Source organism: Elgaria multicarinata, chromosome 5 (assembly GCF_023053635.1).
Source record: "Elgaria multicarinata webbii isolate HBS135686 ecotype San Diego chromosome 5, rElgMul1.1.pri, whole genome shotgun sequence".
In the NCBI taxonomy this organism is placed as follows: Eukaryota; Metazoa; Chordata; class Lepidosauria; order Squamata; family Anguidae; genus Elgaria; species Elgaria multicarinata.
Window position 1 is genome coordinate 77,710,126 of NC_086175.1, and position 22,841 is coordinate 77,732,966.

Consider the following 22,841-nt stretch of genomic DNA (forward strand, 5'->3'; position numbering starts at 1 on the left):
AGGTTTTAAGCAGGAATGCATGCACTTTAGTATTAAGCAATTAAGTCTTTATACAACTTAGAAGGCACTCTAGAATATATCTGTTCCCTTTTACAGACACAGAATGCTGTTACTGAAAGAGATAAATTACTCTTCCGGGGGCTTTCCTCAGTTGTTTTGTGACAAGCCAGAGCACTGCATAATCACTTTAAGAAGGTTATATGACAATTGCTCATTAGTGAGAAGCAGCAGATTATATGTAACATTTCTGTTGTCAGTTCTCAGCAAAAAGCAGACTGTTTTCTTTCTTTTTTTAGCCCTGAAGAGAAGGCCTTATTTTCCAGTAGCTGGGGGAAATTTGGGACTTGGTTCATGATAGCTAATATGTAATGTAATGAGAAATGGATTGACACGTCATTTGCATATATCTGGTTAGTTCAAAAGTGTTCCCATTCCTTTCCTTTTGTTTCCAGGATTAACTTAACACAGTTCTTTTTCCAGCTGTTGCTTTTGTAACTTCGTTTATGGCATATAACTTTCCTGCACTGTCCCAAGCAAAATCATAGGCGACTTATTTTTGAAGCTTTTGTTTATTTCTTTTATTTGCTCTTTTTCTTTCCTTTTGTTCATTTCTTTGGCTGCCCATGCCCAGTTGAGCCGGTTGATGCCCGCCCAGCTGCAGACAGAGGACTCACCACACGACCAGGTATATAATTTGCATGGCTTTTACCTAACCTGTGTTTGCCCTGCATGTCCATGTTTGGCTTGAGCTGAATGGATCACCTTTCCTTTGTAATATCCCTCTGCTGTGCTCTTGTGTCTTCTCGTAGACATGATTTAGACAGTAGCTTCCTGCTAGTACTTGAAAAAAGTCAACTTGCTTAAACATTTCCACCTGGCCTGCGGACTTTTTATCTATATCAAGAATCTGCTAAAGTGAAAAGTGGAGTGATTTGGATGATTTATAAATTTGTTTTCTCATTTAGCATATATATTTTTCTCATAACTTGAACATTAGGCAGTGCCCGTGGGCATCGAGGGGGGTTGTGTGAATATCTTTATGCATGAAATATGTAAATATTTTATTTTGTTAATTGAAAAAAAGTTAAAGTAAGCAGGTATATGAGCTTTAGAAAAGAGCCAGGCAATTTTTTTTAAAAAAAATAAAAATATTAGGGGGCTTTAAAGGTATTTTCCTAGGGGGAAAGAACCTCTTCGTCTCATAAGTTCCTTATATTTTGTCTGAAATGCAGAAATAGTTACTTGTCAAATATATTCTAACTAATATTATGGGTTATCTTTTACACATGCTGCATCTGTATCTAGACTGGCCTTCCCCAACCTGATGCCTTCCAGATGTTTGGAGTACAACCGTCATCTGCCCCAGTCAGCACAGCCAATGGTCAGGAGTATTGGGAGTTGGAGACCAAAACATCTGGAGGGCACCAAGTTGAAGAAGGCTGATCTGGACAGATCCATGTATGTGAAAATTATAGTAGCCATACTGGCTGGTAGAATGACAAAAATCTGTAATGTCTCTATCTAATGTAAGGAGTTATTCACCTTTATACATAATATAATTAGAAGAGGTTATTTACTCATAAAATATTCTAAAATAGTAAATCCTTTTGTATGTGCAGTGCATTTCTCCACACATTTACTTGAGATTCAATTTTGTTAAGACCATAAGTAAAGGAAATGTCATCACTTGTTTTCCCAGACGTCTGAATTAATATACAACACTGATTTAACTCCATCTGCCAAAGGGCCATCTGTTTTCAGTTCTCTCCTCAATATTCTCACATGATTTATCCAACTATACATCATATCTCTAGTTTGTGGTCCTATAAGCCATACTACCAGAGCACTCAAAAAGTCTTCATTAAAGGCCTCCATTGTAATGGTATAGTTATGAGGCAGAGAATTTCAGCCTTCTCAGGTCAACAACTGAGTTCACATAATTTGCTTTAAAAACAGCTTATCCTGGCACCAGTGTCTGCTTTTTCACAACAACCGAGTCCTGATTAACCCCAAAATCGCATCCATCGGGAATGAAAGCAGCATCTTAGCCTATCTTGATAGAGAGCCAGAAATCAAAGAATACTCAAGATATTTGTCTGTTAACTGATGACACTACTCACATGGAAATCAAGTGATTCATTATTCATAAAAAGCAACCTATAGATGACACTGTTTGGGATGGACACTGTTTTTTTACTTTTGCTTTCTCTGCACATGCTTCTTGACTTCAATCATTCTTACATATAATAGGTCAAAGACATGTATCTCTTCCTTTTCCCATACAGTGAAATTTCATATTGAATATAGTATAAAAAAATGTTTTGCTTAGTAGAGGGCTACTTCATTATTGAATTTTCCTGCCAAAGGTCTCATGTACATTCTGAGTGTTAATTCTTTATTTCTGGTTTGCTTTTGTCCTTCAAACTAGTATCTAACCGCAAGCACATTACAGCTCAGTAACCCTGCAGTAAACCTACAGAAACTTGCTTCAGAATTTGAAGGTTGGCATTTAAGGCAATGGCACTTCCAATGCTAATTACTAAAATCATTTCAATACTCGCTTCTAAATGTGACCTCAAATCAAAGGCTGGAAACCAGGGTTGCATTTAATTTTACAGGTCTTCACACCCAAACAGCAAGCTAATTAAAGCTTTCTAAATAAATATTCTGAAATTGCTACTGCTTATTGTGGTACTAGTAGTAGCAATCTCTTTAATCTACCTTATCCACATCATATTATAATATATTATAGGCAGCAAAAAGCAAGATATGTTAATCTTTCAGTAAAAGGACATTTTCCAGGTGCTGTTTGCATTTCAAGGGAAACCTCCACTGGAGGTAATGGAAGCGTCCCTTGAAATGCAAATAGAGTCAGAAGCAGTGGAGGCTGGTGGCTTTGATGTCAGTGCTGTGGTAAATCCACCCTGGCTTTCAATCAGGAGCTATCCAAGGTGCTTCTGACTGAATCCTGGAGCAGATTCACCACCCCACTGACATCGAAGCCACCAGCCTCCACTACTCAGAAGTGATTTTTGTCAGAAGAATGGCAGGGTGAGAAAGAGTTCGCCTTTCTCTCCTTATCCCATACAATCTAAAGGCTGCTCAGGCTTCTCTTCACCTGCTAATTACCTAATAAAACACGTTCATGTTAATTTCATTTACACAATTAATGTTCTCTAGTTTGGCCATATGGTTACACAGGTTCGAGATTTATGAAAGTGTGAAATCCTTCTACAGATGTTCCAAATCATTCATATCTAATGTTCAAAAGGGGCAGTAACCCCAAAGTCTGATCTGTTTGCTTCAGTGTTAATCTTGAGCACCTGGATCTCACTGCAGGTACGCACAGGTAACAGAAAAATAATTGAACAAATAAATTCTTTTGGTGTGACAACTAACTGCTGATGTCAACGGATCAGTGTGTTCCTCGCACTGCAATAAAATGGAAAGTGTGCTCTTTTGCAGATTTGCCAGCCTTGCTTTCAGGGTCCTAAACAAATTGTTAGATTATTAGAGCACATTAGTACATAATAAATTTCCATGAAGAATTTGTGTGACATATGTTTAGCAGTTGTACCAAGAAAAGGACTTGGCTGTATTGTTTTTCCCTTTGGGCTTTGTCTAAACTTTCATTCTTGGAAGTTGGCAAGTTTCTATGCTTCCCAGTACATCATGCCGGTAGCAAGATGCTTGCACACTAGCCTTCACCTCTGAAGCACTTTATGCACAAACAACATATGGTAACAGTGTCTAGGATGATTAATTGTTTTTCATAAGATACACCTATAACAAATTGGCTGGGGTGAGTCCAGATATAATGGTTTCATGAAAAGAGTCATACGGGACTCTGTGTCTGTGTGTGTGAGAGAGAGGGGGGGGCTTCACATCTCTAGTTTGTCGTTTCAGAGATCTTATAAATCTCACTGAAATGTTTAGATTTAAAATTTGTTTGAAAACTGTATTTATTCTGTACAGTCTGAAGGATTTACAAAACAGCTCTTTCAGAAAGCGCTGTACTCATAAATCATACAGGCTTCTTTAGAAATTGTAGCCATAGCTGCACAATTTGTATTATAACTCTAAAATGTTCGGGAAGGTGTACCTAAATAATTCAGCCAGTTCTCTGTATAATCCAGAATTGTTATCAAATATAGTTTCTTTATAGCACAAGAATGTTCTTGATCATCTGTGGGCCAGATTTTTTTTTTTTATGAATCTCACTTGTAATATTAGTTACATAATTTGGAAGAGAATACTTACAGTAGTTCGGTAGGATCTTGGTTCAAATAGTGGTCGTGTTTGGGCATCACTTTAAGCCATGATGGCTTAAGAAGCTACTAACAGTAGCTATTTTTAAAAAATAACCCACATTCCCCTGCCACACAAATGGGCTAATAAGCTACTATGAGTAGCTTTCACCTGAGTCCTCCCCCTGCCCCCTGTTCTGCTGCAGTCCTCCTGCACAAACAGTGGCGCTGTTTCATTCAGTGACAAAAAGCCAGTGCACTAACTGTGGGTTGAAAAATCACCGACAGACGACACGATAATTCACCACTATGGCTTATGAGTTATTATGATGTCTGAAAGTAGTCAGTGTCTCCTAAAACTCTGAATACCCAAAGGCTGGGAGCAAACTGCCAGGAATGCTATTAGTAACCTGTGCAATTACAAACTAGTACTGGCAACACTTCCATATATGAAATTCTGGGCTAAATAAATGGCAAGTAACCCAGAATCATGGCTTTTTAAAAATGTTTTTAGATATGTTTGTGGGGTATCTAGATATTACTGTTAAAATAGAAGTGAAAGACAATATGAATTTTGTTTTCCATTAAACATCCTTTGGCTGATATGTGTAAGTAAACCTGAGTCTATTTAAAATATTAACATCAGCTTTAGGGCCCAATACAGCACACACAGTGCTGTATTGGCACAATTTCTGTCCCCAAAAGATAATACGTTGCTGTTGCACATTGGAGAAAAATCGATTATTTCAAATGAAAGGATATTCAGCATGAACACCCAAGATTTAACTACAACAGAGCCTCTCTCTTAAGGTTTGCTTAGTTTTCTCAGTGAGCCAGTTCAGTTGTAACAATCCCAGCTTAATAAACCAGAGTTTATTCAGCTAAGAATGAGCCAGTGTGCTGACCCCTCACACAACACCTTCAATTCTTGCATTGTGATTACTTTAAATGAGTTTTAACTTGATTTCAAATCATGCTTTAGGATCCAAGATTAAGCACAGTGTCCCATTTCAGAAACAGGAATTAACAGGAAACTCTGTTTTAAAGTAACTCTGATACAAGCACTGAAGCTAGTACTTCTGATTTAATAAGTGATCATTTATTAAATTGGGATTGTTACATTTGAACCCCAGTGAGGGGCAGGAACAAATCAATTTAGAATACAACCGTATGCTTATCTACTCAGAGCAAGTTGCCCTGAGTTAAATGGCCAAACTGGGAAGTCCCAAATAGGTTTCCAGTAAATGCAACAGGAGGATCAGCCACCTGATGCGCTGGTCCAGGACCAAAAGGTGTCGGGTGTGTGGCCTCACCCCTGATGTCATTTGGCCCATGAAGTGCTGGCAGCCCCCTGCAGTTCTGTTGCCTACTCCTGGTGTATAGGATTGCGCCATCCTGGAGAAGGCTATCAACAGCCATTAGCCCTGATGGCCATTAGCCCTGATGGCTATGTGCTACCTCCAGTATCCGAGGCAGTAAGCCTTTATGCACCAGTTGCTGGGGAAGGTGGATGGGAGGGTGCTGTTGCACTGTGTCCTGCTTTATTTATTATTTATTTATTTATTGCATTTATATCCCGCCTTTTTCCTCCAAGGAACCCAAGGCGGTGTACATAATCCTCCTCCTCTCCATTTTATCCTCACAACAACAACCCTGTGAGGTAGGTTGGGCTGAGAGTCTGTGACTGGCCCAAAGTTACCCAGTGGGTTTCCATGGCCGAGTGGGGACTAGAACCCTGATCTCCCGACTCCCAGTCCAACACTTTAGCCACTACACCACACTGCTTTGTTGGTCCCTGGCCGACAGCTGGTTGGCCATAGTGTGAACAGTGTGCTGGACTAGATGGACCCTCGGTCTGATCCAGCACAGCACTTCTTAGGTTCTTAGGTTCTTTTCAAGTGATGTGCTGCCACAGCCCATCATGTACTTTCCCTTGAAGAGGTAGGGCAGCACATCACTTGAATGTGTCCCTCAATGCAATGAAGGAAACCTTGAAGTGGAGTCCTTTCCAGGGACAGGACTGGGGATGAAGTGTGGTTTGCACTGACTATTCCACCATGTTCTGAGCTATAATATGAAAAAGCACCTAATGTATTGCAGAACTGTTTAGGAGGGTATTGTACATTAACATTCAGTTTCCCAAATTTCAGCAATTTCTCCTTTTTGTGAACCTGTGAAATCATCACCATGCTTATTTACAGTCATGTGGAAAAGAAAGTATACCCTCTTGGAATTGTATGATTTTACATATCAGGACATAATAACAATCATCTGTTCCTTAGCAGGTCTAAAAATTAGGTAAATACAACCTCAGATGAACAACAACACATGACATATTACACAGTGTCATGATTTATTTAACAGAAATAAAGCCAAAATGGAGAAGCCATGTGTGAAAAAGTAAGTACACCCTTACTGCTTCCATAGGAATTAAGATGCTAAGTAGCAGACAGGTGCTGCTAATCAAATGCCCGTGATTAATTGATCATCAGCAAGTATGACCACCTCTATAAAAGCCAAAGTTTTTTCAGTTTGCTGATCTGGAGCATCCAGGTGTGTGTTAACACAATGCCAAGGAGGAAAGACATCAGCAATGATCTTAGAGAAGCAATTGCTGCTGCCCATCAATCTGGGAAGGGTATAAGGCCATTTCCAAACAATTTAAAGTCCATCATTCTACAGTGAGAAAGATGATTCAAAAGTGGAAACCTTTCAAGACTGTGGCCAATCTTCCCAGGAGAGGACATCCCAGCAAAATCACCCTAAGGTCAGACCGTGCAATGCTCAGAGAAATTGCAAAAACCCCAAGAGTTACATCTCAGACTCTACAGGCCTCAGTGAGCATGTTAAAGTTCATGACAGTACAATTAGAAAAAGACTGAACAAGTATGGTTTGTTTGGAAGGGTTGCCAGGAGAAAGCCTCTTCTCTCTAAAAAGAATGTGGCAGCATGGCTTAGGTTTGCAAAGTTGCTTCTGAACAAACCACAAGACTTGTTTGGAAGGGTTGCCAGGAGAAAGCCTCTTCTCGCTAAAAAGAACATGGCAGCACAGCTTAGGTTTGCAAAGTTGCATCAGAACAAACCACAAGACTTCTGGAACGATGTCCTTTGGACAGATGAGACCAAAGTGGAGATGTTTGGCCATAATGCACCGTGCCACTTTGGCGAAAACCAAACACAGCATATCAGCACAAACACCTCATACCAACTGTCAAGCACGGTGGTGGAGGGACGATGATTTGGGCTTGTTTTGCAGCCACAGGACCTGGGAACCTTGCAGTCATTGAGTCAACCATGAACTCCTCTGTATACCAAAGTATTCAAGAGTCAAATGTGAGGCCATCTGTCCGACAGCTAAAGCTTGGCTGAAACTGGGTCATGCAACAGGACAATGATCCCAAGCACACCAGCAAATCTACAACAGAATGGCTGAAAAAGAAAAGAATCAAGGTGTTGCAATGGCCCAGTCAAAGTCCAGACCTCAACCCGATTGAAATGCTGTGGCGGGACCTTAAGAGAGCTGTGCATAAACAAATGCCCTCAAACCTCAGTGAACTGAAGCAATGTTGTAAAGAAGAGTGGGCCAAAATTCCTCCACAACGATGTAAGAGACTGATAAAGTCATACAGATAACGATTACTTCAAGTTATTGCTGCTAAAGGTGGTTCTACAAACTATTGAATCAGAAGGTGTACTTACTTTTTCACACATGGCTTCTCCATTTTGGCTTTATTTCTGTTAAATAAATCATATTTATGTAATATGTGTAATATGTCATGTGTTGTTGTTCATCTGAGGTTGTATTTCCCTAATTTTTAGACCTGCTAAGGAACAGATGATTGTTATTATGTCCTGATATGTAAAATCATACAATTCCAAGAGGGTGTACTTTCTTTTTCACATGACTGTAGTTCTTTAAATATTTTATAAAGTCTTTCTTCCCTTGGCTACTGTTGGAAGGGTATTGCACATCTCTCAGTTAGTAGCAAAAGAATATCCACTGCCTGCTCTGTTTTTTACTCTGTTGGGTTTTTTTTAAGTCAGATTCTCTTTCTCTCACCATGCACATTTTTCATTAAAGGCTTCCTCATTTATGAATCTTAATGCCATTACTGTTGACAGTTGTGGTGGTGGGTTTATATATATATATCTATTCAAAAGTTAGGACTTATTTATTTCTTCCTTCTTGTTGCATAATATAGGTTCAGGATTAACCAATGTTAAAACAGAAGAGACCTCAGAATTAAAGATGGATGCAGAATATAGACATGATTCAGGATACGAAGTACATCATCAGAAACTGGTAAATGTACCTCCTTCCTTTGACTTGATTCTACTATACTCTCCTTAATAGTATTTTGCAATTTTATTTTATGTTTTGCTAGATTCCTTAATGAAAATGCTTCATGAAATAACTTTGCTTTTAAAATGTGTATGACTATTGAAATCCTTCTCCCCAGAATCCAGATTATCTTATTTTCACCATGAGTCAAATATTTTATACGTGCCTTCAGTGGACTGGATGTCTTATTTGTGAACTGTTGTAAATCAGGAGTCACCTTCTGAAATAATGGTCTTATGTAGTGAATGGCTTGAGATAAGTGCCAAGAGGAACAGTAAGCGGCAGGCAGAGGGAAGATTCATAACAACTCATCAGAGCACTTACTTTGCTCCTTAAATTGATCCCCTCCCCACCCATATATAGTTGGGGAGACCCATGTTTTAATAGATGGGTCTGCTGCCTCTAGTTTTGCCCAAATGAGCTAGGCTTCTCGGTCCTAACGGCATGGCTTTGAGGGATGTTTGGGCCATGACACATCTCTCTTGCAACTCTCAAACACTGCTCAGTTCACAAGGAAAGGAAGGAAGGAAAATGCAGAATGCACAAAATAATGCAAGAGGGGGGCAGGATTCCCTAAAAATCCTTCTTTGGGGAGCCAAAAGAAAAAGCAAATATTGCTTTTATAGTAGATTTTCACATATTCTCAATTCTCTGGTCCATTTCCTCATTCCACTGGTTCACAGTTGAGGCAGAGCCAATTCATTCATCCATATATTTTTTTCTTATTCCCACATCCCAACCAGTTCTCTTTTTACCTCTAGCTACCCAATCTGTTAAATCAACTAAATAAACTTGTCAGGTACTAAATGTGTTTTTAAAAGTAAAAACATACTCTGTTAGGGATGATTTTTTTTAATTGCCCAACAAAATTGCATAGCTATAGATATCTGTGGCTCTCTGCCTTCTTGCTTCCTGTTTTGTAGTGATTTACAATGAAGTATTTAACATTGGTGAGTAATGCAACTCTGATATTGAAACTTGCTTTTGTTGTGGTTGTTGCAACACAAAAAATGGTACTGAAAATTCAAATTAATATAAGAATCAAACTTGCATTAGAGTTAGATAATCACTGTATGCAAAAAGAAAAAATATACTTCAGTTCTTCAATGGTGGGAATTGAAAATTCCCAGTGTCTTGGGATGGGGGGATCCAAAATGTGTTAACTCTAACTTTGAAAATTCTAGCATGCAAGGCTCACAAGAATTAAAAACATGTTTATAAATCTCTTAAGGGAAGACTTATTTTGAGGGGCGATGGGGAGAGGAGGAAAAGAAAAGGCTCTAGTATATTTCAGTTCAATCCTATTATATTCGCTTTGTGCACTTTATTTATACAGTAGATTGTATTCAGTGGGGAGGCAAACTTAAAACAGAATTTAATAGTACTGGCTCCCCCTATGGTGCTGGTTGATAAAATATACAGTCTTTTTGAAAGCACAGCATTAACTTCAGCTATACCCCACAGTATAAAGCAATTAATACGTGTGGTTTTGTTCCTGTTCTACACCAATTTTTTATTCGTATTGCAGTTTCACTGAGGAAGAATTTAGAAAAAGGATACTTTATATCTGGTTATTTTTTTTAGTCCTTGAAGGTCTCCAATCTACTGTCTGTAGCTTGAGAGTAGACTTTTCATGCATTCTCTTCTTTATTGTGGGTTGGATCCAGGATCTGTCTTTCATGGGTGGAAGGGCTCTGCTCACAGAAAGTGCCTCTACCCAATGTTTGGGGATCCTCCTCCACTCCAAAACTTACCCCATTCAGCAGGGTCCCCTGTATAGCATGGGGGGGGGGGGCTGACGGGGGGGGGAGGAAGTTTAATTCTACCAGCCCAGTTAAACATGCCTGAACTTGGATCCAGCCCCAAATCTAAAGGGTTGTCCAAAATTTTAAAATCCTTAGAATTCACATATCATTTAGGTAGCAATATAGCTATGAGAAGCTGATCTGACCTGAAACTGCATTTGCTTTCTATTGGCACATGGGGATTGAAATGGAGAACATATCCTTTTTATGTTGATCTTAACTTCTAATACATTTCACAGGTTTTGTATATTAGCGCAAGTTTTGCAGGTTCAAATCCCCCTCCCCCCCGCAAAGCCATGAAGCTCACTGGCTGCTTGAGTTGACCACTTATCTCCTGGCCTAACCTACCTCATAAGGTTGTTGTAAGGATAAAAGGGGGAGAACCAGGTATGCCACCTTAAGCTCCTTGGACAAAAGGTGGCATATAAATGCAAATAATAATAGTAAAAAATGTGCATGTATTAGTGTAAATGTGAATTAAATAAAATTTACTGACATTTAAATGTGGAAACACCACGCATTTGCACATTTTATCCTTCGAGCCCTCCATTATATTATTATTTTCATTTTATATTTCTCATTTCTATTCTTTCATATTCCATATTTATTAAATTAATAATATTCCTGCAAAAATGGCATGTACTATACATTATCTAAAAAAAAAGTTATATCACTAAGTCTTCCAATACATCATATACAAATAGAATTACTGTGTTGTAACCTAAAATCACATAAGGTAAAAATGAGTGGGTTAGTTCCAGACTTCATAATCATAACTATTAAGACTTCACAGCATTCTTATCTTTCTATGTGAAGGATGCAGCACAGTGGATTTACATTTCTCCAGGTCTTAATTAGAGCTTGGATTCTAACTTCCTTTCCACAAAATGAAGAGAGTTTCATTCATGGGATTCCCACCTCCTCTTTCCCTCTGCAGCCTGCTGTGCCCCCTGAAAATCCACTCCTGAGCGCTGGGGAGCCTCTAGAACAGCCTTTCTCAACCTGGGGCGCTCCAGATGTGTTGGACTACAACTCCCAGAATGCCCCAGCCAGCTGGCTGGGGCATTCTGGGAGATGCAGTCCAACACATCTGGAGCGCCCCAGGTTGAGAAAGGCTGCTCTAGAACAAAACCATGTGGCACAATGAGGCTCCAGCAGGAAGCGGGGAATTGGCAAAACAAATTGTGAATGCATCTTGTATGCTCTTCTCTGTTTCGTGATATCTGTCTTCCCATCCTTTGCAACGTGCCTAATTTACATTTCAGCACGTGATCCTGTCATACCCTTAAAAGATGATAAGGCCTTGGAACTAATTTTCCATGTAATCACTGTCTTAGGTGCCTGTGGTTTAAATATGCCAGGTCATTCCTGAGAAACCATTAGTTTGTAGAGTGAAAGATTTTTAATTTGGAAATTTGCAAAATGCACTGGAAACAATGTACCTTAATTCGTCTAATTCTATTCCATGTGTTCCCATTATTTTTTATTCTTAGGTATTCTTTGCTGAGGATGTAGGTTCGAACAAAGGTGCCATCATTGGACTAATGGTGGGAGGTGTTGTCATCGCAACAGTGATTGTCATTACTTTGGTGATGCTAAAGAAGAAGCAATATACATCTATCCATCATGGTGTAGTGGAGGTGAGTACATATAGATATTATTCCATAAACTGAGATAGAAGCAGACTATGCCAAACAGAACTGTGTCAATCTGTGTAGCATCAACTAATTTGATAAGTGAAGTTAACTGTCTACCTAATCTTCAGACAAGATTGTTTTTCCAATTGCAATACCATTTCTCTGTTACAGGAAAGTTGGAGATAATACTGAGAGTCTGATTTCAAATTGTAAATGTAAATGCAAAACTATCTTCTCCATTCTAGGACTATCACTAAGGAGGGCAATTTCTCCAGGCAATTCCCTTTCGATGTACAGGGATTTTGTGGAGAATTGTACTGTGTAAAGGAGTACTCCACAAAACCGCTTGTGCTGTGATTTCTATTGTTATGGGACACTTCTCCATGCCATCCTTGAACCCAGGGACAGCCAAGATCATGTGTCTCTAAGAACTCAGATGAGCAAAATGTTTGTTTTTTGTAGACACAAAAACTAAGGGAAGTTTAAATAAGAATAATACAGGCAATTAACCTGTAGACCCAAACACCAGCCGTATGAAATGTGACTGATCGACCCTATTCAGATGACTCACTAAGCCACAGTGGTTAAGTATTTTGCACTAAACATTAGTGTGCCGTGTGAACTATGTTTTACCGTGTTGTGTGAACCATTCCTAACTATGGTGGCTACATAACATAGTTTAAACTTGTTCACTAACCATTTTGCTGCAAAAGGGTTAGCATCCTAACCATGCTTAGTATGTTGTCTGAACAGGTCCATTCATACCAAGTCTACAGAATGTGACTCATCCATTCCAAGTTGTATAGAGGAGTATAGATTCTTTCAGTATGAGAACTGGTAAGAAAGACAGAATAGAGGAATTGATGATTGTCAATGTAGATTAGTTCATGCAGGTGCAGAGCACAAGTTATACCAATGGTCTGTTGGGGCATTTGATTGTAGTGGAGGGAAGCTGTGACATTTTCAAAGGCCATCCCAGACTTAATCAATTGGAATGATTATTACAAGCAGACTGATCATTCCTCTGCTTCTTGAAAGAGCGTAAAGAAATGGTGTTATATTAACAATATATTTTGGGCAATACTTTTTAAAAATGGAAGAATTCTGAACTTCCAAGGGTGGGGCAAAGAGCCGTACCTCTTCACTGGAGCAGCACTTCAGATACTTTCTTAACTGCAAATAAACTTTTTGCTTTTGTAGTCAGGAGAACCCTTTCAAAACAAAAACATATCATGGTGCTTATAATATTAATGAGACATGTTGATGTATGATTGGTTCATCTTGCCCTCTTGACGCCAATGGAGATTATGTAAGATCTTCCAAGTTTGGAGTTGTAAGAGAAAATAAGTTGTAAGAATATTGGCCAGCAAAACGTATTTTTAAACATCTTTTAAAGATAATGACAAATACAAGACTTCTTGGGAGAATATAATTTTGATTGCTTGGGCAGCCTTTAGAACCTCTCAAGGGCTCCTCCCACTTTTCTCTGCCTTGTAGCTGATTGGGGCAAAGAACAGATAGCTGTTTCTTGCCTGCTAATAGTTGCGATCACTTTAATTTTGGCCCCCTGTGCGTGGGTGAGGGAAAGTGTATGCATCTGAGTGTGTCTCTGACACCACTCCCAGCAACACTGGTGTAGGCCACTAATTCACATATCTACCTACCTAGCATCTCAGTTGTGCTGATGTAAGATTCACAGTTGGCTACAGAATCGGACTTAAAGAGTACTTATCAATGGAACCTTCTCAAACTGGGGAGAGGCAACGAGTGGGGTACCGCAGGGCTCAGTCCTGGGCCCAGTGCTCTTCAACATTTTTATTAATGATTTGGACGAGGAGGTGCAGGGAACGCTTATCAAATTTGCAGATGACACAAAATTGGGTGGGATAGCTAATACCCTGGAAGACAGAAACAAACTTCAAAGTGATCTTGATAGGCTGGAGTGCTGGGCTGAAAACAACAGGATGAAATTTAATAGGGATAAATGCCAAGTTCTACATTTAGGAAATAGAAACCAAACGCACAGTTACAAGATGGGGGATACTTGGCTCAGCAATACTACAAATGAGAAGGATCTTGGAATTGTTGTAGATTGCAAGCTGAATATGAGCCAACAGTGCGATATGGCTGCAAGAAAGGCAAATGCTATTTTGGGCTGCATTAATAGAAGTATAGCTTCCAAATCATGTGAGGTACTGGTTCCTCTCTATTCGGCCCTGGTTAGGCCTCATCTAGAGTATTGCGTCCAGTTCTGGGCTCCACAATTCAAGAAGGACGCAGACAAGCTGAAGCGTGTTCAGAGGAGGGCAACCAGGGTGATCAGGGGTCTGGAAACAAAGCCCTATGAAGAGAGACTGAAAGAACTGGGCATGTTTAGCCTGGAGAAGAGGAGATTGAGGGGAGACATGATAGCACTCTTCAAATACTTAAAAGGTTGTCACACAGAGGAGGGCCAGGATCTCTTCTCGATCCTCCCAGAGTGCAGGACACGGAATAATGGACTCAAGTTAAAGGAAGCCAGATTCCAGCTGGACATCAGGAAAAACTTCCTGACTGTTAGAGCAGTGCGACAATGGAATCAGTTACTGAGGGAGGTTGTGGGCTCTCCCACACTAGAGGCCTTCAAGAGGCAGCTGGACAAGCATCTGTCAGGGATGCTTTAGGGTGGATTCCTGCATTGAGCAGGGGGTTGGACTCGATGGCCTTGTAGGCCCCTTCCAACTCTGCTATTCTATGTTCTGTTGTCACTGCATTCTGCTAAAGCCTGCTTCTACTTTTAGCCCTGCACACTTGTCTGCTGTGGGCCATGATAACATGCTTCAGGGGTTTTCCTGTCTTTTTATTACCTAGTTATCACTTTAGTGGATTTGAATTCACCCTTGTTCCACCTCAAAGGGGACAAGTCCTGTCAGTGTGATAGTGTCAGAACCTGACTTGTGTCTTCCTTCTGCCTGCCTCAGGTGGACGCTGCAGTGACGCCAGAGGAACGCCACCTTTCTAAGATGCAACAGAACGGCTATGAAAATCCAACCTACAAGTTCTTTGAACAGATGCAGAACTAGGAACACCACAGCAGCCTCATGAGTTGGACAGCAAAATGATTGCTTCACTGCCCATCGGTGTTCAGTCAGTGGTTCTCAACCTGGGGCTCTCCAGATGTGTTGGACTGCATCTCCCAGAATGCCCCAGCCAGCAGAGCTGGCTGGGGCATTCTGGGAGTTGTAGTCCAACACATCTGGAGCGCCCCAGGTTGAGAACCACTGAGTTAGAGAATAATGTGGAAACAAGCAAACAAACAAACAAACAAAAAACACTTTGTTTTATTATTTACTCATTATTGCCTTTTGACAGCTGTGCTGTAACACAAGTAGATGCCTGACTTGAATTATAAAATCAGTAATGTATTCTCTCTTTACATTTCAGTCTTTACACTACATTATTAATGAATGTTTTTGTGTACTGTAAAGTTTAGCTGTACCGAACTAGTGCATGAATAGATTCTTTCCCAATTATTTATCACATAGCTCCTTTAGCCAGTTGTATATTATTCTTGTGATTTGTGACAAAAAAAAAAGAAAACAGAAATTAAGTCCTAATTGAAATATGCTTTAAGAAATTGATGGGGGATGCTTTCTGTGTATGTGGGACTGGGCTGCTTCTTTCCTTTGCTGCATTTTCCTTTTCCCAATCACTATGCATTTTAAGGTCAAGATACTTTTGTTGTTTTTTTCTAGAAAAGTATTCCAGATGAGTTGAGATTATTTTCCTCTGCAGTTGCATTTTATTGTACAGATTGTTGCTTCTGCTGTACTAGTGATGTAGAAATCATGGGAATACACGTTTGTTTCTTTGTGCCTGTTTTATGTGCACACCTTAGGCATTAAGAGGGTAAACTTTTTTTCCACGTATCTTTTCATCTTTAAAAAAAAAAAAGGAAAAAAAATCCCTGTTAATTGTGAGCACTTTTATAGGGGTGGGGGTGGGGAAAGTGCCTGCTGGTTGAAAAATTAACGGGGATCCTACAAACGTTTCTGCAGGATGATTGTACAGTATCATTGCTTATGAATTGATAGCTTTCTACACTGTGTTACATAAATAAATTACCAATAAAACCATTGGGCAAGAGTTTTATTTGGATGGAGAAATACGTATTTTGGGGGACTTTATCAGTGACCATCAAATGTTCAGACTTGGGGGTTCGGTGGGTCTCTCCCCCCACCCCACCCCAAGTAGACATGGATCACAGAATCCTCATTTTGAATATAGTGAAACAAAATATCCGTGGGAGAGAGGGGTGTTTGCTTGGGCATGCCTTCCCTCGAAAATGTCTCTTTTTTCAGTTTGTATAATAGTGTTTTAATGTAAATAAATACATTCCTGGAGGAGTTCCATTGTAGTGGTGTGATTCTGTAACAGCTATTCTGAGTTGCCTGCTTGATTGGTTGCACACATTGTTACAGAATGAATATCCCAGTCAGCATCGAAAGCAGGAAGCTGTTCACCAGAGAGCCCTTTTCTGGTAGTGCTTGCTAACACTGTTAGGGCCCTATTGAATTTGGAAAAGCAGTAGCCTGTTCTGCTGCTCACTGCCACTCTGTTTCCAAAGCCTGAAAATTAACGGCAGGCCAGCAATTAGGGGCATTTTAGGAAAGAGCAAGTTGGCCCTTCAAATGGCAAGTCAGAAGCTCCACCACCACCACCAATCTATCTTCATAAATAACCTAGGAAGGTTTGGACTGTAGCAGCATGTGCAATTCTGGTGATTTTGGGGTGAGTGCATTCTCACAAGAAGTTCCCCTCCTCACTGCTCCCCACCCTTATACTGGTCCAATTGCCATTTTCTGTGATAGTAATGATATATGAACTGGCAACCTACGAAAGCCCCAACCCATCTGTCCATGGGGTATGCCGTGTAGTTGTTGCCTGTCTCACACTGTCATGCTGTTTTCTGCCTTACAGATCCTGGCTTCTGAAATCTTTTTAATTTTTAAAAAGCTTTTTCTGGGGAGGGGGGGAACATATTGAAAATGCCTGGAAAGTGATTACTGAATCTATGCAAGCCAAATGGCTTTAAGCGGGAAGGTTTTCTGGACCTTCTTTCTCTCCCACTAGACCACTATCCCTTACCTCAAACGCCCCTTTTTACCGCTCCAGCAATTTCAGATGTGTCTTGACAGCTTCCAAAGGTTTAGTACCTCCTTTAAAGGCTAAATGTTATACCAAATTGGCCTTGAAGCAGCCCCGAGACAATATAAAGAGGGGGATAATGACCAAATGTTGACAAGGCTAGCTTCTGTCCAAGATTCTAAAAGGCATACTGTAGAAATAAGGCATGCCAGTGAGGGAATTGTTTCTAAGCAACCAAGCGTTTTGTTGCCTTCATTCTTGGTACTGCCTCACAGTGACAATGGCTGCCAACATGCCTGAAAGCGCGCATGTGCAAGATCCCATGCAGAATAGTGATTGAAGAGTTTCTTCAGTATGCCTCAGAAGCCACGTTCAGCTCCAGCTGAAGTGTTCAGGTCTTTTTGTGTCTTGAGACTGTGCTCTCTTCATTTCCAGCTTGTCTGACCTCCTCACTTCATCCTGAGAGCACCGTCTCAATTCCACCACAATTCTCATCACTCAGATTATCTGTACCAGCCTTCCTGAGATCAGACTGAAGGTCACCTTGATAGATGGAATAAAAATGGCCAGTAATAACACAGACGTTCCGGGTCCTAAGGGGACACGCTGCCCATAGTAAATGAGCAGCCTGGGGCAGGATCTACACTACTGCTTTAAAGCGCTTTATAACAGTTATAAAGCGCTTTAACTTCTTTAAAGCGCTATAAAACTGTTATAAAGCGCTTTAAAGCAGTAGTGTAGATCCGGCCTGGGATTATTAAAAAGGAGAATGGTATTGCTATGCCCAAATTACCTCAAGTCCTAGATCACCTCACAGGGAAATTTGGTCAAACTTGTGACTATGTAAGGAGGAATTGACTCCCATTTGGAAGATACCTCTGAATCCAATGAGAGTGGATCCCACCCCCTTCCACTTCCAGACCAAGCTGATCTCTTCTGGTGTGTGTGAGGATGAATTTTTTTTTACCTTGAATACACAGCATACAGCTACATCTGTTCCTTTTTCTTACTTAAAATTAAGCCTAGGGACTAAATCTGTGTCAGGATCCTAGCATTGGGGCAGTTGTTTTTTGGGGAGTGCTTTAATCATTTATCCTGGCTGTAATCTTGATCTGAATCAGGCCCCACATGTATCGTTTTCATAGATTCATCCCCATCTTTAGAGCATGTCCTCTAAAAAGGCTTATCTTCTCTTTTAAAGTATCACCATAGACCTCAGTGCTTTCCTAGGAGCTTCTAGAAGCATTGTTATCCCCCCACCCCAGGTAGACTCAAAAGAATTAGGGCTGCGCATCACCTTGGACCTGAATCCCGAATCCGAGGCAAATCAGAGTGATTTGGAGGGCTTTGAAACAGGTCCAAAGTGAATCAAAACAGATCCGAATAGGTCTGAAGTGAATTGGCATGGTCCAAATCAATTTGGTTTTGATTCAGACCTTTTTTTCAAGTGCAGACAGCCTGTCTGTGCTTGCAACTTCTTTTTTTGATTGAGTAGGGAAGAGGAGTTTGGAGGGGGAAATTGGCTGTTAAGTGACAGCTTCATCCCCCAAACCTCCTGAAGTCTCCCAATTCTCTCCAGAAGCCTCCAATCACAATGGCGGAGGAGGGCTTAATCAGGAGATCAAGCTTCCTTCGTCCTTGCTCATTGTGGGTTAGACTTGGTAGGAGTAGGGCGTTTTGCACTGGTTAGCTTAGATTTGTTGTTGGTATGTGGTTTGGGGCCTTGGTACTTGGATCTTTCTTGAGCCTTCTCCCTTCTCTCACTATTAGCTCTTGCCTCTATTTCACTTTCTGCTTCTTTAAAAAGAAATATTCTTCTAGTTGTTAGCCTTTACTGTTTCTGCCAATCCTTCCGCTTCCACCATTTTTCCCTGAATAAAACAAATATTACCAGTTGATTACTACTGCACCAATCTGTTTGGAATTTAGCACACGTGAGCACCTCTACAGTGTCTGTAAGATATCCAAATGTTATGTTTATATCATGATAAAGTTGTAGCACTTTGCTTTGAATAGTTTCCCTGAAAAAAGCAAATTTTACCAGTTCATTGCACAAATTCCACTGCACCAATCTGTCTGAAATTTGACAGACATGGGCACCTCCACAGCATCTATAAGATCTCCAAAGTCCCTGTTTGTATCATGAAAAATGAAAAAAAAAAGTTATATTTCTTTTTCCAATGCAAGTCTATGGAAAAATGAGAAATCGAATAATTCAGAAATCTGAATCTCAATCCAGATTCGGCTCTGAAGTGAATTGAAACAGGTCCGAAGCAAATTGGGCCCTATTCAGGAGGGTCTGTGCACAGCCCTAAAAAGAACAAACGCCGAATCTATTTACATAGATTCCTCGCATTTTCTCTGCTCTGGCTGCATTGATGTCACATAAGCAAATCTGACACAAGTTGGTTTAGGCTAGGCTCTGAGCATACAGGGAGTGCAAAACAAACATTTAACAATAAAAACATTTTCTTAGATAACCAATGCTGTAAAACGTGTGTTTCCAATGGGGTTCAACAAGACACTAAGCATGCCTATTTGTAGAGGAATTGTTAATATAACAACCTGTTTTTCAGATCAAAATGAGTCCCATTTAATCCAGTAGTTTTGTTGCCCAAAGTGGACATATAGATGCCCCTAAGCTCAAAAGGAGCGGTGTGACATTCATTACCTTGCTGGATAGTGACAATTCATTAAATGGAACGCAACTGATGAGCTTGAATGTTCAAGACATTCCAGTTTCAAAGGCACCAGGGTTTTTTTCTACTTCAAATATACTCCGGCAGGCATATTGTTGGTTTTAGCTATTGAAATTAATCTTGCAGTAATACAGTTACAATTCAGAACAGAAGAATAAGTGCTTTTAGACATTTAAGATGCAATTTGTAAACCTGCTAGTATTCGGTTTTGTTCAATCAGATTATCTTGTGAGTCTCATACACCTTTACTAAAGGATAAATTAAAGTATACAAATTGCAGCCGATAAAAGAAACTCTCTTTTTCCTCCCCAAGATGCTTTTCCCCCTGCTGCCTCAAAAACCTCTTGGACATCACACTTGCAGTTCTCTGAATGGTGTTACTAGGCAACAACAAAGTGCTGTGTTATATAGGGTTAGACTGTAGAGCCCAAAGGAGTACTTCAGGAGTACTTATGACTGTTGGCAACTTTGGAGAAGAAAATTACATGTAATTGCCCAAGACACCTAAGAACGTTGTTCACACAGTTCTTCCATCTTGCTTCTTTTCTTTTTCCTTTTTCCTGATGGTAAGAAGAGTCTATCTCTCTCTTTCTCTCTCTCTCTCTCCCTCTCCCTGTGTGCGCATGCATGCTCTTCTGGTGTCACTGGCTACTAGTCTGGTTGCAGTGATGAACTGTTATTCGTCCACTTAATATTTCTCTCAGTCATGCATGATTGCCACTGGTCCAGAGAGTTGGGGTATTTTATTTTATTTTTTAAAAATGTGCTGCTTATGTCAATTTATACACCTACATATATATACATCCATACACAAATACTCTTTTCAAGAAAAGAAGCAACTGACATTTTTTAATCGACCTTTCAAGATTGGATTGGAGTTGCTGACTGCTTGTTTGTGGGAATTGAATCTGCCCCCTTTGCTGCACTACACATGAGGGAAGAAAGGGAAGGATGGGCCTGGACTGGCGATGGAAGCTCTGCCAACCACCTTTTGGGCAGGTCAGCACTCATTAAAACACATAGACAACCCACTGCTGTAGCTCAGGAGCGGAGCAGGGTCTTAAAAATACAAATGTGGTAGATATCTTCCTCTTGGTGGTTAGTTTCCTAACTCCTGATGTGCTCCATAAGCCTCAGAATTGAGAGCTGCTCTTCTAACGTGACCCTTTTGCTTCTTTTCAAGAGACACGTGATCTGGCACTTGATCCTAGAGCCATGGTGCAGAATGTATGGGCCCTCCAGATGTTGAAACTCCCATCAGCCCCAGTCAGCATAGTCAATGGTGACAGATGGTGGGTGTTGCAGTTCAACCAACATCTGGAGAGCCTGACTTTCCCCATCCCTGTAATAGAAAGTATTTACTACCTCAAGAGACCATAGCTCAGTGATGGAATGCATGCTTCTATACCGTTGGTTCCAAGTTCAAACCTGATATCTAGTTTTAAAAAGGATCAAGCAGCAGGTGATGCAAAATACTGCTGCTGGTCAGAGCAGAAAGGATAAGGAGCATTCAAATGCAGGGACAGCCTAAGCAAAGTACTTTTGTAAGTAGTTCCATTTTGTGAGCAATCGGGGCCATCTACACGATGCCATGTTCACTGCTGACCCCCCCCCCCCAAACGCACAGCATCACAATTACAAAGCAACAACCACTGTGATACATGGAAAGGATTAAATGTGGAATATCCTGCCCCAAAACTTCGCAGGATCAGTTACACAGCCATAATCCACAGCAAATAGTAACTAACAATGGGTTTCTGAAATTCCCCCCACCCTGCTTAACTCCATAGCAGTGAAAGGATGCCTCCATGTAGCCATACAGTTTTGAAAACAACAGGCACCCACCCTCTCTCAGCTGTGCTCCTTTTCAGTTGTGAAGCTTTGAATCAATAGGCTTCAACAACTGCAATTGCAAAATACTGCAGCAATAAAGAGTAGAAAGGCGGCGATTGATCCCACATTTGCAACATAGGTCAGTTTCAAAGCAGCAGGGCCGGCTCCCCTCCCCACTCCTGTAAGCAAACGAAGTGCAGCAGAAGGCAATGAGTTACTTCCAGGTAGCCATGTTTAGCCCTCTGCTCTCATCATGCCCCACCCCATGCAACTTTCCCTTCAGCCAATCAATACCACTTCCACCAGCCTGTGGCGAAGCCAGCTGAGATCGCACAGACTCCCAAATTGCACTGAATCCAAAAACACTTGGATTTAGGACAAGAAATGCCACACTAGTTCCGGAGAGAGGTGTGCATCATCTGACCCAATAGGCTTGGGGGTGGAGTAGGAACGGAGTAAAAGCTCCGTGTAGATACCCCCCAGAATAGAGGTGGCAGAATTTGGCAAGAAGGCAGACCATCAGGGATAAATGTGAAGATGCATCTAAAGGAGAGGGCAGCAGCAACAGCAAAATTGGGGAAAGGGGAAGCTGCTGCTGCTGCTGCTGCTGCTGCTTTATTACATTTGTATACTGCCCCATAGCTGAAGCACTCTGGGTGGTTTACATAAGATAGGTTTTCTTGAGGACAAGGACTCGGAGATGAAGAGGTCATGAAGTATGGCTCCTTTCTGAATAAACAAACAGCAGTTCTAGAACATACCAAAGGGTAGTATCCAATGGTACTCCTACAGAGCAGACCCACTGAAGTGAATTGGCCTAGTTTACATAGGATGCTGCCCAAAGTAAGGGAAGATTGGGCAGCAAAGAGGACTGAGATTTTTAAAAAGGAGGAACAGTGGGTTCATGATCCTAGATGCAACCACCAGTAGGATATGGAGTAGTCTGGAGACCCCAAAGTATGACAGGGAAGGGGAATCAAGCAGCCTGGTGGATATCAGATGGTGTATCTCAACAGGAGGGGTTGGGTCACAAATTGGCACTGCACTTTGGCAGCTGCTCAAGGCAAACTACCTTCACTGCCAAGGGACTCATGAAACCAATCAAAAGCAGCAGCAGCTATATTTAAGGCTCTTGCAATTATTTATGGGAG

The 22,841-nt window shown here is 40.8% G+C and overlaps 1 protein-coding gene across 4 annotated transcripts in view; it reads left to right on the forward strand.

Moving 5' to 3' along the window:
- The window catches only part of APP (amyloid beta precursor protein), a 167,115-nt gene extending 150,699 nt beyond the window's left edge, over positions 1–16,416 (forward strand). For 2 of the 4 annotated variants that reach the window (XM_063126740.1, XM_063126742.1), the window contains 5 exons: positions 632–685; positions 8,450–8,550; positions 11,888–12,034; positions 14,992–15,164; positions 15,303–16,416. In XM_063126740.1, the coding sequence (XP_062982810.1) occupies positions 632–685; positions 8,450–8,550; positions 11,888–12,034; positions 14,992–15,093 (404 nt within the window). In that variant the 3' untranslated portion in view covers positions 15,094–15,164; positions 15,303–16,416. The remainder of the gene's footprint in view (positions 1–631; positions 686–8,449; positions 8,551–11,887; positions 12,035–14,991; positions 15,165–15,302) is intronic. The other 2 variants (XM_063126741.1, XM_063126743.1) reach the window with 1 other exon arrangement.
- The last annotated feature ends 6,425 nt before the right edge of the window (positions 16,417–22,841 follow it).